General features: G+C 21.7%; 3 protein-coding genes across 5 annotated transcripts; 2 read left to right on the forward strand and 1 right to left on the reverse strand.

The window, feature by feature from the left end:
- Positions 1-1455: 1455 nt before the first annotated feature.
- LOC122717910 (integral membrane protein GPR155) lies at positions 1456-5462 on the forward strand. Its single transcript, XM_043942425.1, has 12 exons — positions 1456-1594; positions 1868-2015; positions 2148-2266; positions 2370-2659; positions 2718-3529; positions 3617-3684; positions 3853-3999; positions 4131-4270; positions 4339-4504; positions 4573-4738; positions 4831-5017; positions 5106-5462. Exons 3-12 carry the CDS (start codon positions 2199-2201, stop codon positions 5417-5419), a joined length of 2358 nt encoding a protein of 785 aa, XP_043798360.1. The 5' UTR covers positions 1456-1594; positions 1868-2015; positions 2148-2198; the 3' UTR covers positions 5420-5462.
- Positions 5463-6044: 582 nt separating this feature from the next.
- On the reverse strand, positions 6045-7398 carry LOC122717888. Of its 3 annotated transcripts, none has more exons than XM_043942376.1 (3): positions 7297-7398; positions 7168-7223; positions 6045-6921 (listed from the first exon to the last, which is right to left on the reverse strand). In XM_043942376.1, exons 2-3 carry the CDS (start codon positions 7199-7201, stop codon positions 6122-6124), a joined length of 834 nt encoding a protein of 277 aa, XP_043798311.1. In that variant the 5' UTR covers positions 7202-7223; positions 7297-7398; the 3' UTR covers positions 6045-6121. The 3 variants fall into 3 exon arrangements, with proteins under 3 accessions (XP_043798311.1, XP_043798310.1, XP_043798309.1); XM_043942375.1 differs by having other exon boundaries at positions 7141-7223; XM_043942374.1 differs by having other exon boundaries at positions 7141-7370.
- Positions 7399-7560: 162 nt separating this feature from the next.
- Positions 7561-14819, forward strand: LOC122717886 (nuclear receptor-binding protein homolog). Its single transcript, XM_043942373.1, has 11 exons — positions 7561-8138; positions 9062-9148; positions 9709-9933; positions 10024-10154; positions 10262-10356; positions 12275-12358; positions 12436-12723; positions 13157-13316; positions 13878-14064; positions 14144-14263; positions 14329-14819. Exons 1-11 carry the CDS (start codon positions 8010-8012, stop codon positions 14632-14634), a joined length of 1812 nt encoding a protein of 603 aa, XP_043798308.1. The 5' UTR covers positions 7561-8009; the 3' UTR covers positions 14635-14819.
- The last annotated feature ends 848 nt before the right edge of the window (positions 14820-15667 follow it).

The raw sequence follows: 15667 nt of genomic DNA on the forward strand, positions 1-15667 counted from the left end.
ATCGATTATTATTATTTTCTTAATCACACATTAAAAAATTATATTAAAATAGTTTCATGTTCATATTTACAATGACAGATATATTTTCATAATAGTGACATATGAATTTCGATAATAATGCAAAGAAATTTAATCTTTACATGTGCTTATATATTTATTTTATAGAAGATATACGTAAATATTTTTTTATTATAATTATAATTAAAGATAAATCAGATTTCTATTGATTTTTGTTTGGTAAAGCAATTTAATTACATAAAATACAAAAATATGTATATGATTCATGCATGACGTAAAGATATATTTTTCTGTCAGTTGAAACATTGCATTGCATATAAATGTAATGTTTGTGTAAATGATCTATATGTACATGCGTTACAACTTCTTGAATGTTACAAGTTCAACTAAAATAAATAATGATAAAATTATTTTTGATAATTCTTAACATTATATCGTTTAAAATAAATATTTTCTTTCAAATTTTTTATTTCGAATTCTTTTTCTTTTATTCTTCTGTTATTTTATTAAGATATTATCATTATTTTATTAATAATATTCAAGTACTGTTTAAAGTTTATATATTTAAAATATTTTGTTTAAAATTTGATTATATTTTTTCAGAAAGTTAATAATTACCTTATAGTAGAATAGTTAATAATTGAAGTTAATAATTATCTATTGAGTTATAATTTTATATTATCATACATTATTCGTATCGTTTAATTTATACAGATAAATATACATTTAGAATATATTAATGTGATAAAATCGATTAATTGTTTATCAAAATAGCATTATTTTTTATTATTTTCTATGTATTTCGAATTTTTTGAATATATAATATATAAATATATATGTTACTAATAAATATATATAATTATTGAAATAAACATTACTTGAAATATAAGTATTATATTTTTTATTGATTAAATATGTAATATGTATTTGTTTTTTAAATTTTATTATATATTTATTATATATTTCGTAATATCTTGATATAAATTAATGAATATATTCTTAAAATATTAATAATAAATATCGAATCTTCTATACATTTTCTTAATATATACAATATTATATATTATATATATATTATATATATATAATATATATATAAATTTAAATCTTTTATTTTCTTCTAGTAATGATGATTAAAATTTAAATATATAATGATTATATTTATATAATTTTATAAATAAAATATATATATAAATATAAATATAAATATATTTATATAAACATAAATAATATATATATAATATTAATTTTGAATTTACTTTAAAACAATTTTACTTGTAATTGCATAATATAATTACAAATAAAATTTTTCTATTTTGAAAGTATAATTTTAAGTTATTATTATACAAATACTTTGTATAATAAAACTGATTTTAAAGGCACGTGATATGAATGAACCAATCAAATTTAGTAATGGATATCGATGCATGCATTTAGATGAGATAGAAAATTATCTACTTATATACGTATGTAATCATGCATGTTTCTTGATATTAATGTGCGTAAAATATTTATATTATATTAAACACTATCGATATCTTTCATAACTTTTACGATCAGTTTTATAGATCACTTCGTACGTATTTTTCATTTCGATTATAATTGAAGCATATAATAAATATCAAATACGTTTAAAAAAAATATTTATATTTTTGCATGAATATTTATTTTAATTTGTTTATCATTATATTAAAAAAATGATATAATTATTAACTTTATTTTTAATTTATAATAATTTTATTTATTTCTTATTAATCTTATTTATTTCTTGATATTTATTTTCTTGATATTCATAAACATATGGAAATCATTGTTCAAAAGAATATATTTAATTTATTTTTTATTTCAGATTATGAAAACAATAATAAAAAGAATGAAATTGATATGGAATTAATGCTATAAAATATTTTTTTATGTATATGTTTATTTTGGGACAATAAATAACAATGTCATATTAGAAAGATGATACTTACATCAGAAACAATTATGAAATAAATGTATGTATATTTTTTATATATTTATTTTTATATATTTTAATAAGTTATTTTTTTATTTCTAATAAAATTTTAATTTATTAAAAATATTTTATTTAAAATGTTTATTTAATTTAAATTATTTTACATTTTCAGAAATTTAAAAAATATTAGTCATCTGAATTGAAAGAAATTTCAATTCCAATAATGAAAGTTGAACCAATAGATAATTTATATCTTGCACTTATACAGTGCTTTGCTATTATATTATGCGGGTAAATTTTTTTAATAAAAATAATAATTATTTTTTATCTTAATAATTAAATTTTTATTATATAATTTCAAAATATACATAAAAAAAATTTGTTTATTTTTCAGATATATTGCAGGACGGTTTGATGTTATTACTAAAATAGAAGCAAATGGTCTAAATACTTTTGTAGGAACATTTGCTCTACCTTCCTTAATTTTTATGTCATTGGCAAAGTTAAATTTTACTTTAGTAAACTGGAAATTTCTTTTTGCTGTATTATTAGCTAAGAGTTGTGTATTTTTTATTGTTCTTAGTATATCTTTAATTATTAAAAGAACATCAAATCCAGGTTGTGCTGCACTTTTTGCAATATTTACCACACAAAGTAATGATTTTGCTATTGGATATCCTATGAGTAAGTAAATTAAAAATTAATATCAATTTATAAATATATAATATTATTATTTTTATAGTTCATGCATTATATGGGAAAACACACCCTGAATATGCTGCTTATTTATATTTAATGGCACCTATATCATTGGTTATTTTAAATCCAATTGGTTTTGTATTATTAGAAATTGGTAAGCGTTATGATGAAGATCATAGAAATTATAAGGACATGATTTACTCTATTATAAAAGGAATAATGTTGAATCCTGTACTTCTCATGACTGTCCTTGGTATCTTTGGTAATCTTGTCTTTAGTCATGTAGTACCAGCTGTACTTGCAACTGTGCTCAATGTATTTGGTAATGCTTTCTCAGCAAGTGCTCTTTTTTTGTTGGGATTAATGATGGTTGGAAAAGTGCATAAATTGAAAGGTACAGCTCTTGTAATACCAGGTATATTAATATCAATAAAATTGCTGGTACTTCCTTTGGTTATAAGAGAATCTATTATTCTTTTAAATCCTGGAGAAAATGCTACAGATACACAAGATTTAAGTACATATGGATTTCTATATGGTACTATTCCTACAGCACCAGCTTTATTTATTTTCACTCTTCGATATAATCTTGAAATTGATTTAATTGCATCAGCAATGGTTGCTTGTACTTTTTTATCTGCTCCACTAATGTTTGTATCTGCAAAATTAATTGATGCTGTTGCGAGTGGGATTAGCCCAGAAAATTATGAACATCAGTTAAATATATTTTCTTTTGATGTAAGCATTGCTTCAGCAACAGTGTGCATATGGCTAATAATCTGTTTTATTGGATTAGAAAAAAAAAAATATAAATGCATCACTCATAAATGTACCTTGTGTATTATAATTGCTCAGGTTTGTATTAAATTATATTGATATTAATTATATTTAGAACTTGTATCAATTATAATTGAAATATTTATATAAAAATTATGATTTTAGTTGGCAACAGCTATTGGCGTCATAATATGGACAAAACTTGAATCTCATAATAGTGATTCAGCTTTATGGTAATGTCTATTATTTTCTATTTTTATTTTATTTAATATAATATATATTAAATATATTAACTTATATTATTAATATAAATTATTAAAAATATTAAAATTTATATTATTGCAATTTATAACAATTATATATATATTAATTATAATATATATATATAATATTTATTATAGGTATATTCAATTTATTTTAATTACTATGGGAGTATATGCAAGTCGTATTTGGACTATGGCAATAGCTGCAACTTTGTTATATTTAAGTTCTCGTTCTCTGGATTTTGTTTATAATATTCAAAAATGGTTTTATCCTATAGGATGGGGGTATGATAAATATTTTGTCCTACAATTAATATAATTATATAAATGTATAATTATATACAATTAATACTAAAAAAAGATAATATAATTAAAAAATATAATAATTAAAAAAAGATAATATAATATTCTTTCAGAATTCCATTTTTAATAGCAATTATCATGTGTAGCACTATATCTTCAAAGGAATCTGAACTTGAGTTTAGAAATCCAAATTTTCAATTTGGTACCATTCAAGCTGGAATTTCTATTTTTATATTAACATTCTGCTTTATTGGTAGGAATAAAATATATTTTATCAAATGAAATAAGAAATAATTTTTTATTATATATTTTTTTTTACAGTAACAATAGGCTGTTTGATTTTACAACAGAATTATCATCGTCGAAATATTTTAACATCTTATTCTAATTTAATAAATAATGTGAATGAAAATTCTAATAACGATGATAATGAAGGACAGATAGTAGATGTTGAAGATTTGATTTCTTCGACTTCTAATACTCCAATGTAAGTAATTCATATAATAAATTAGAAAGAATAAAACTTTTTTTTAATTAACATATTAATTCTATTAGCATTGGTTGTGAATATATAGATGATTGTCCAAATAGAATATGTAGAGGCTATAATAATGAAATTAATAATTGTGATTTATACATAGATGTTGAAAATGATAGAAATGATCCTCAACTTTTACGACATCTTATATTCGTTATTTTACTTCTATGCTCTATGTTTATAGTAAGTACACTATAAACATATACCATATACTATATATATATGCAATATATTCAAAAGATAAAATTATATTTTATTATAAATATTTTGTAAAGGGTTTATCCATATCAATTGGAACATTATTAATGGAACAATTAACGGGAATTTATGCAGAATTAGCATTTTTGGATGTTGCTTTAAATTTTGGTCAATCATTAATCACATTTGCTATTTTTGGATTAGATACTGATCTTGGGAAATTAGGATATTGGCTACGAAAAATATGTCGAAAATGGCGTACTGGTACAAAATTATTTTTATTATATATATCTATCTTTAAATAGAAAATATTTATAATTAAAATAATATAATTTGCTATTCTATTTTATAGAAAAAGAATTACAACTTCCCCCTGAAGATGCTTTAAGTCCAGAAGTGAAAGCTATTAGGGATCAATTTAATCGTTGTTATTTAACTGAATGTCGTGCTCGTATAGCCATATGTCGTAGACGCTTATTAAAGGTATATAAAGGTGTTTTCACTGGAACTGATTTAGTTAATTGGTTGCTCGAAGCCAATATTGCGCAAACTAGAGAAGAAGCCATTCAATATGGTCGTAATTTATTAGAAAGTAGAGTGTTACAGCATATTAATGGTACTCATCATTTTTGTGATCAAAATTTACTTTATATTTTTAATGCCTAATTGTACACCTTGGTAAAATTTTATAAAATGATTATTTTTACAATTCTTTTGAAATGTATTATCAAATATTAATTTTTTAAAATACTATAAATTGGAATATCTAACAGTAAAATTTTTTACTATATATTTCGTGTAACATATTATCTAAGATCTTTCAAGATGGAATATAACTTTTTAATATTTTTTTGTATATTTTTTTAATTAATTTATTCAGTTATAGTATTATTGATTAATATTTATTCTATAGAATCATTTTTCATCTGGCTGTGCTTTTTCCGTTTTTTGTAATTATAAATGCTACATATATTTAATGTTATAGTCTCAATCCTATAGAAGAAAGTGATAACAATTCATTGAATGAAAAGCCAAAGAGATGAATATTAGTATTCTATTTTTAAATTTGCTATTTAATCATTATTATATGCAGTATTGTTTTGTACAAAATATCTCTATTTTCTTATAAATTTGAAATTTATTGTTAATAAATTTAGAAATATGTTAGAATAAAAGATTATATATTAAATTTTATTATCACAATAAAATAATAAATAAAATATTATAAATAATATTTTTGAAAATATTATATTATAGAATAAAAAATAAAATTTTTTGTTTGTAATAGTAGTAGTTTTTTTAATATAATTTTTTAATTTTATAATTTGAATATATATTAATAGAATGAAATATAATAATATATATAAATTAGAAACATAAATCATCATCTGGATCTTCCTCATCAATATCATCTATATCTTCTGGTTGATAATTAATTTTAGATATATTTATATTTGGATTAAATATGTATGGTAATATTATTTCTTTTTTCTGTTTTATTTCATTTTCACTTGTCTCTAACCTGAATGAAGATTCAATTTGATTCAACTTCTCACATCTTGAATCTAATTTTTTGCTTTGTTCAAGTTTTTGTGACTGAATTTCATAAGATATGATATTTTGATTTACTATTTCCTGTTGTTTCAAAATTCCTCCATTTATTTTACGATGCACAAATTCTACTATATAATTAAAATTCTTGTTTATCATTGAATTAGAAAATTTCTGTATTTTTACATATGTACTTCCTAATGTTTCAATGCAAGGTATTTTAATTTGTACAAAATCACGTTTATAAATACAAATTACTTGTGATACTTGTTTGCTTAATTTCTTTAAAAACCACATAGTTTTTGATAAACCAATAAATAAAATTAAAGATGTCAAACAATCAATAATTACTATAGATTTTTCATTTGTAGTTTTTAAAATATATTCTAATCTATGAAAATCTTTTTTAGCAATATTATTTATATCAAATTCATTAATATTAATAGTATAATAATCAGAAATATGTATGTTACTTGATATGAAAACTTTATGTTCATTTTGATATGAAGATTTTGGACTGGAAAATAATAACAAATTGAATACACGATTATCATCATTCTCTTTCCACATTTGTATCCATCCTGCAATTAGTATTTTTGCATATGTTGCATTCACTCCTAAAATATATTTATTATTATTTATTATCAATATAATTATATATTATTCATAAATATATATATATATATATATATATATATATATATAAATATACATTATTTTAATTATAACATTTAAATTAAACCATAGTTTTGCAAAATATTTTTCTCATATATATATATATATATACATATATATATATATATATATGTATATATTTTATTATAATATCACCAAACCTTCATCAAGAACAATTAATTTTGTACCTTCTAATGAAGGTAACATTTTTATAGATATCATATTGTGTTATAAATAAGAACACCTATGAAATTAATATAATAATCATATAACTATATAATGATGAGTAAATGTTATATTATTATTAATGAAGTTACATTTATAAGAAATTCATCTCTTTAAATGTCTCTTTAAAAAACTTAATTTTAAATTTTTAATTTTGAAACAATTTGATGTTTCTTATTCATATCTCAGAAATTGAGCACAAACTATGCGATAACATAGAAGAATGTGTACATTGTTAAATTTGAATATGATCAGTTCAGGGAATTTTATCTTTAAATTATCTTCAATAAGATTGAAATTGGTCCTCGACACGACAATTGATAGATGTCGCTGTATTGACTCTGAAAAGGGTGCGGTACACGGTAATCGCCATACTGGACGAACGTGACCAAAGACAGAGCGAAAATGAATACTAGAGTGTGTGTCATATCAAAGCTATTTCACTCATAACAGAGAGTTTATTTTGACAGTGTGATTTGCGAATGACCCACACGATGTCTAATATATTGGCTGAACCCTAAGGGAAACCAATAAGTGTCAGTCTATACGTGTGACTGCGTAAGATCAGAAATATCGCAGCTCGGGTTTCCTTGCAACGGGTTGTCGCTGCATGTGTCACTGTGAGTGCAGCTTGTGCTTCACTTCCGAACCTCATTTTCTTTGTTAACATTTACGTGCGTATTATTAGCAGTGTACTTGTGGTGGAATAGATGCAATATTAAGGTAACTTTTTTGAATTACCACCGATGAGTTTGACCGTGTTGTGCTCTGTTCGGTGCTGCTCCTTCAACTAATCGCGTGTGTAATGCCCGGGAGTCGCTCTAGCACGGACCCAGAGCACAAGTCGCCGCGGGAAAGTGGTGAAGATTCAGAAGATGAGAGTGAAATCCTGGAAGAGAGCCCCTGCGGGCGGTGGCTCAAACGCCGCGAAGAGGTATGTTTTTTTTTTAATTTATTTATATTTATATCTTGTTTATCAGTTTGACTAGAATTTTATTCTGATTAATATTATTTTAAATATTTAGTTTAACGTTGTTCTCTTCATAGAAATTATAATTCTACATGTTATTTCTATGAAAAAAATAATAGAATAAACAAAAAATGTAAGAATAAAAAAAATTTTTTATTATAATACTATTTATTCGTATAGTTTTCAATTTGGATAAACTATTAAGATGTTTGTATAAATTATGAGATAAATAGCTTAAACATTGGGATATAAATGTAATTTATGTAATTTTGTTTTATGTCTAATTTAAAAATATGTATATGAGACATTTTTTTGTATTAAATAGATAACGTAAAAATTATTAAATATTCATACAGAAAAATCAGAAACTTATAAATTAAAAACTATTTGCTTTATAATTTCATCTAATATTTGATTCTTCTGAAGCAATAAGAAAAAAATTTCTACTAATTTGTTCTTAAAACTTCTTCTAATTTATTACGTATTCGTATATATATATTATGATTTTAATATATAAAAATAATCTTCTTATAATATTTATATAAATAATAATCTTTCTATTTATTTTTTAAAAAATTAAAAATCATTTTTCTTAATTTGTGTAAATATAAATTTTTTCTGAATTATAAATATAGATTATAATAATTTTTTGATATTAAAATTAATAAAAGTACTTTTTTTTATATTTCATTCTAAAGATGATTTTCTAAAATTAATTCTAAAGTTAAATTGTTAATTAATTAAATATTTATAAAATTGTTTTACTCTATCAAATTATTTTATTATTCTATATTTGAAGACAAGAATTTAATAATGTTAAAACAATGGAAATGTTTTATTTATGCTATTAAATAATTGTTTTATGTTTATTATGTATTTTATGTTAGGTATATGTAGGTTCTAAATCCACATTAGCCGAAGGCTCTACATTTGGAGCAGCCAGAGGCAGTGAAAACGAAGTTACTGAAATGGAGGTATGTTTATTTTAAAAAAACAAGTTATTTCTTTAACATAGTTTATGTATTTTTTTATTCAAAATCTTAATTAAAAAAAATGTTTATTAAAAAAATTAAAGGAAAACTATATATTTTATTTGAATATATTTTTTTGAATATAGAATATAATTTTATTTTAATATCATTATCACATCATTAAATATTTTTTAATCTCTGTCTATAAATTACTTCCCGTTCTTAAATTAGGAAGCAAGGTCATACATTTTTAATGTAATGATAAATAAGTATGAAATTGTTTGATTTATATTTTAAATAACTTTAAAATAGATGATTGCAATAATGTGTTCTATCATTACTATATATTTATGTACTATATATATATATATATATATATCTATAGTTTCTTTGAGATATATTAATAATCTGATTTTATTTTTATCATATATAATTTTTATACATTATAAATAATATATTTTTATAATGAAGTAAACTTTATGTATTTTTAGTTTAAGTTTTTTATAAATAATTATATGAATAAAATAAATAATAATTTTGTAAATAATATTATTTTCTTTTAGGTGGAACAACGTGATGTACCAGGAATCGATTGTGCCTATTTGGCAATGGATACAGAAGAAGGTGTTGAAGTTGTTTGGAATGAAGTGCAATTTTCAGAAAGGAAAAACTTCAAAGCACAAGAAGAAAAAATACAACTTGTATTTGAAAATCTTACACAATTGGAACATCCTAATATTGTTAAATTTCATAGGTATTGGACAGATACCCATAATGATAAACCTCGGGTATGAAATAAAAAAATTAAAGTTTAAATTAATTTTGAATTTTTAAATAAATATGTTATTTACTATAATTTTATTTATTTTATTTATTAGGTCATATTCATAACTGAGTATATGTCTTCTGGGTCTTTGAAACAGTTCCTAAAAAGAACAAAACGTAATGTCAAAAAATTACCCTTGCAAGCATGGAAACGTTGGTGTACTCAAATACTTTCTGCTTTAAGGTAATATGAAAAAGAAATTCTTTGTATATCATAAGTCTTTTAAATTATATTGCTTATTTATTTATGTATTTTTCTTATAAATGTATTAATCATTTTTAACTTTTCAGTTATTTGCATTCTTGTTCACCTCCCATTATTCATGGAAATCTCACTTGTGACACAATATTTATTCAACATAATGGACTTGTAAAAATTGGTTCGGGTAAGCAATTATTTCACAAAATATAAACAATTTTTTATTCTATGAGAAAAATTTTATGTACAAAAAAATATGTTAATGTTTCTCTACTTTATACATCAAAATATTTTGTTAACAATACTTATTATATCATAAAGCTATTCATAGGTATTCAAGATTTATTTCTAAATGAAATCATGTATTATATTAGAATAAGAATTTGCAAGGCATTTTCCCTTTTTCACAGGACTATAGAAAAATTAATAGTTTTATTTGTCATAGATGAAAATTTTATTTTTCATGGATGAAAATTATAAATCACAATATAGGATTATAAATGTTAAAAAATATATATATATATATATATAATAGACAAAGTATATATATATTGCCATTATATCTGTCTTTTCAATATTCGTGCAATAAGTTAATTCATAATAATAAATATTATAATTATTCTATTTTAATTAATTAATTTCTATTTTAATTTATGATATTGTGTGTTATTTAATAATTAAATTGAACAAACAGATATCTGAATATTCTATTATAAAATATAATAATGTGTGAAAAAGCTATAATATATTTATATATTATGAAAAAAGTTTTCTATACTATAATTTAGTATTGTTATAATCAAAAAGAATAGATTATCATTTAATCTATAAAAAAATTAATAATATTTGAACAAGAATTATTCTTTAAATAAATTTTAATGATAAACTTTATATGAAAAAATTGAGATATTGTTTTTATCAAATATTGCTAATAATTTTGCATTTTGCATCAGATATTCAGAATCATTTTATGTTATTGTTATCATTGTAATGTTTATAATCTCTCTTTCTTTCTTTCCCTCCTCCTACTCTCCTTCCCCTTCTTCCTCTCACTTTTATCTAAATATAATTTCTTTTTTTATTCTATATATTAATAAGATAAAATTCTTGGAAAGATTGTGTATAAATTACATTTTATATATTAGAAATAACTTGAGTCCTCATTTTTAATTGTAGCAAATAGACTAATCTAGATAATGAAAAAAACACAGCAAAGTCTTCAAAGAGAGGAAGTACTATCGTACTTTCATCTATCCAGAGAATAAAATCAATTAATAACAACGACTTTTGGTATAAATGAAAAAATGATGAATTTGAAGAAAATATATTTGGCAGATAATCATCGTATATTACCAGCTAAGTAATTTAGACATATAAAGGTAAGTATTATCTATATATATCTGTAATATCTATCTATATAAAAGTGCGCGCGCGCGTATGTGTTTACATTTTGATTGTCATTTATATAAAGATATTCACAATTTATTTGATTTTAATTTATTATTATAATTTATTTAATATAGTGTATTTCTTTATCTTTTGAGTAATAAAAAAAAAAGATAAAGAATTTAAAATATTTTTTGTTTTTTTATGATTACTATTATTACACGCATTTTTCATTGTGATTTAACTTTTATGTTTTTGTTCATTAATAAAACAAATTTTATTTTTCTTGTTTATAAAATAATTTTATCATATGAATTATTTAAAAATAAACTATAAATTATTTTTTTATTGTTCATATTATTTATTTTATGCATACATATATACATGCAAATATGTGTGTGAGGACTCAAGTTACTCATAGGATAATTTTTCAGTTACAACACAATTTTTCTAGCAATTTATGTATTAATTTAATTATATATTATGAAAAATATTCAAAAAATAAAAAAAAAAACATTGTGTGAATTGTATTTTTTTAATTAATTTTTAATTGAAAAAATATAGAATTTCTACTACTTAAATAAAAAATACTACTACTTAAATAAAAAATTTTAACTTATTAAATACTTTTTTAAATACTTAGAAATATACATATTTTGTGAGTGCTTATTTACAGTATATTCATTAAAAATAATGATGTATTTTCATTATTATTACAGTGGCTCCTGATGCAATTCATCATCATGTTAAAACATGTAGAGCAAATATGAAAAATATGCATTTTGTAGCCCCTGAATATGGAAGTATGTGAATTATTTCATAAAAATATATATTATTATTATATATTATAATTTATAATATCTTTTATTTTATTCTTTAGATTCTGTAACTCCTGCTATTGATATTTATTCATTTGGAATGTGTGCTCTGGAAATGGCTGCGTTAGAAATTCAGGGTAACGGAGAAACTGGTACGATCGTGACCGATGATAACGTTCGAAAAACCATAGAATCATTAGATGATGGCCAACAAAAAGATTTCATTCGAAAATGTCTTCAAGTAGATCCGCTTAGTAGACCAAGCGCAAGGGAGCTTCTTTTTCATCCAGTTTTATTTGAAGTACATTCGTTAAAATTACTTGCTGCTCATGCTTTGGTTAATTCAGCCAGTAAGTTTAATAATATTATTGTTATCTAATTTCAATTTCTCAAAATATATTTCATAATAGTGTCACATTAACTATTTTCATCATTTATTAAAAATTGATTTCTTAAAATGAGTTAATGTTACTCTGACATATTCAAAATAACAAAATTTAAATCAAATATCTGTATTTCACTTGTAGTCATTGAAAAAGAAAAATATTAAGACTTCTAGGATTATTCTATTCTAGAAATTCTATTCTATTTTTTAGAATTACATTTTTTATTCCATATTTGATTAGATAATATTTCGACAATTTATGCGATATTATTATATATTTTTAATACACATATTTTTTTTATAATAATAAAAATAGATAAAAAAATCATTACAATAAAACTGGAATATTGATGAAATGATAGTTTTTATAAATTGGTTAATTTTTTCTATTTCTTCAGCTAATATTTCAGAAACAATAACGGATGAAGTATTGCAAAGGCTCTATGGTCCTGATACCGTAGTTGCGGAAATTAAGTATCAAAGTCGACCATCGCAGCAGATTCGATTAAGTGATATTCCTGTTACAGAAAAATTAGAAAAATTCGTGGAAGATGTAAAGTGAGTATTAAATAGTCATATCATGAATATATAAAATTGTATAGATATTTAAAAATATTCTTCACTTTTAATAGATATATTTTTATTGTGCTTAATAGAATTTATTCTCATCAATTTGTATAGAATTTTTAAGAGTGATTTTATAGAGAGAAAATATCTATATTCTGTATATTTATCAATCTGTGATTTTTATTAATGACTCATTAAAATATAAAAAATAAAATTTTCATATTCTTTATTTTATAATTATGAGATTATTATAATCAAATTTAAAAATTTTTTTTTATTTTTATTAAAAATTTCGAAAAAATGATATCAAATATAATTATATTTAAATAAATTTATATTGTACAGATAGTACAAAAAAAACATGAAAAAATTAATTCAAATTAAAATTGAATTTAATGTTTTCCACTTTTTATTTTAAAGTAAAGTGAAAAGTTAAAAATCGATAATCTATGATTATTCTTTTGATAATTCATATTCACAAATTCATAACATACATTTATTAAAAAACTGTATATTTTTTAATCATATCATATTAATTTTTTGTGTCAACAGGTATGGTATATATCCTCTGACAGCATTTATGGCGAAACTCCCACCACCTGTTCGACCAAGAGCAATATCACCTGAAGTTACTGAATCAGTGAAATCAGTAACACCTGAACCGGTGGATGTAGAATCTCGAAGAGTAGTTAATATGATGTGTAATGTTAAACCTAGAGAAGAAAGTTGTGAATTACTTGTAAGTACATAACACAATGCGATAAAATAATTAATATTAATTATCAAATTTGTATTTCTTATACTAGTATATTTTATAGATGACAATATTATTACGAATGGATGACAAAATGAATAGACAATTGACATGTCCTGTGAGTCAATTAGATACTTCAATGCTTCTCGCTCAGGAGCTTGTACATTTTGGATTTATTAATGAGGTATTTATCTTATTACATATTTTTAAAAAAAAATAATAGTTTCAAGATTTTATTGTTTGTTATAGAATGATCGTGATAAAATAGCAAATTTAATCGAAGAGGCATTAAGAAGTTGTTTTAACAAACAAATGATGACACCTGGAATGGTGTCATTAACTAATCTTCCTACTCAAACTACTTTATTGCTGCCTGGTCCAGAGTTTCCATGCTTACAACACTTTGATAATTCTATGTATAATGCAACAACATCTCATAGTGATAGTGTAATAACTAACCCGCTGCCAAAAAATTCATGTCTCCCGATGTCAAGTAACACGAATAGAAGTCACGATGAAATGGAACCACCGTCGAATGCTGAAAGTGGTAGTTAACCATCCAGGATATTTGGTAACTCAGTTCACTGTGCCACTTTGCACGCTCTATGTATAGACTGGCTATGTATTTTTATATTTAAGTAAACAGGAAGAAAGAATGAAATTAAATGATTAAAAGAAAAAAAATAAAAAATGGAAAAAAGAAAAAGAGTGCCGTGGCTAAAGCAATAGATTAAAAAATATTAACGCGGTAGAATCAAACATTTTTATGTTTCATATGTTCTACTTAAAATTAAATCTAGTAATTTTTTTTTCTTTTCAAATTAAATAATATATTAATTTTAAAAGCTAGGATATACATATTGAATAAATTTTAATTAAATAAAAATAAAAGATGCGCTATATTATTTTAGTTGATCATATAGCATCTAATTATCATAAATCATAAATCATGGATTCTTGTTACTAGATTAAAATATAATAAAGGCCATTTTATTGGTGAATTTTTAAATTCATTGGAATTTTTATTTCAAATAACTTTATTTATATAATTGGAATATATCATAAAAATTTATTTTTATATACAAATTGACATAAACTAACTGGAGGAAATGATTAATTGTTATTAAATATAAAAGAATAATTTTATCATACATCACTGCAAAAATAATAAAAATAAAGAAAACTAATGAATATCGTATTTATTTTGCTTTAATATTCGATGTATATTATTTATCTTAACCCAAATTGTCATATTCTATTCAATTATTAAAATAAAATAAATAAAAAATTTATTTATTAAAAAAAATAAAAATAAAAAAAAGATAGTAGCGCATGTAAAATTCAGTAAAACGTAATATAAAAATTATGTAAATATAATCATTTTGTAATTCATTTTTTTTCTTTTATTTTTAAATAATAATCGAATACAGCCACGGCTCTCCTATACTTCGGTATTATTGATGTGATTAAACCAAGATTATTAAATCTCGATAAAATTAGCTGAAATCCTTGTAAATAATTTATATTTTTAAGAAAATCTGTTGACACAGAAAACTAGTCATATAGATATATTCGAGTGCTAACAAAC

The sequence above is a fragment of the Apis laboriosa genome, unplaced genomic scaffold, assembly GCF_014066325.1.
Source record: "Apis laboriosa isolate Shangri-la unplaced genomic scaffold, ASM1406632v1 scaffold5_cov152, whole genome shotgun sequence".
Classification (NCBI taxonomy): domain Eukaryota; kingdom Metazoa; phylum Arthropoda; class Insecta; order Hymenoptera; family Apidae; genus Apis; species Apis laboriosa.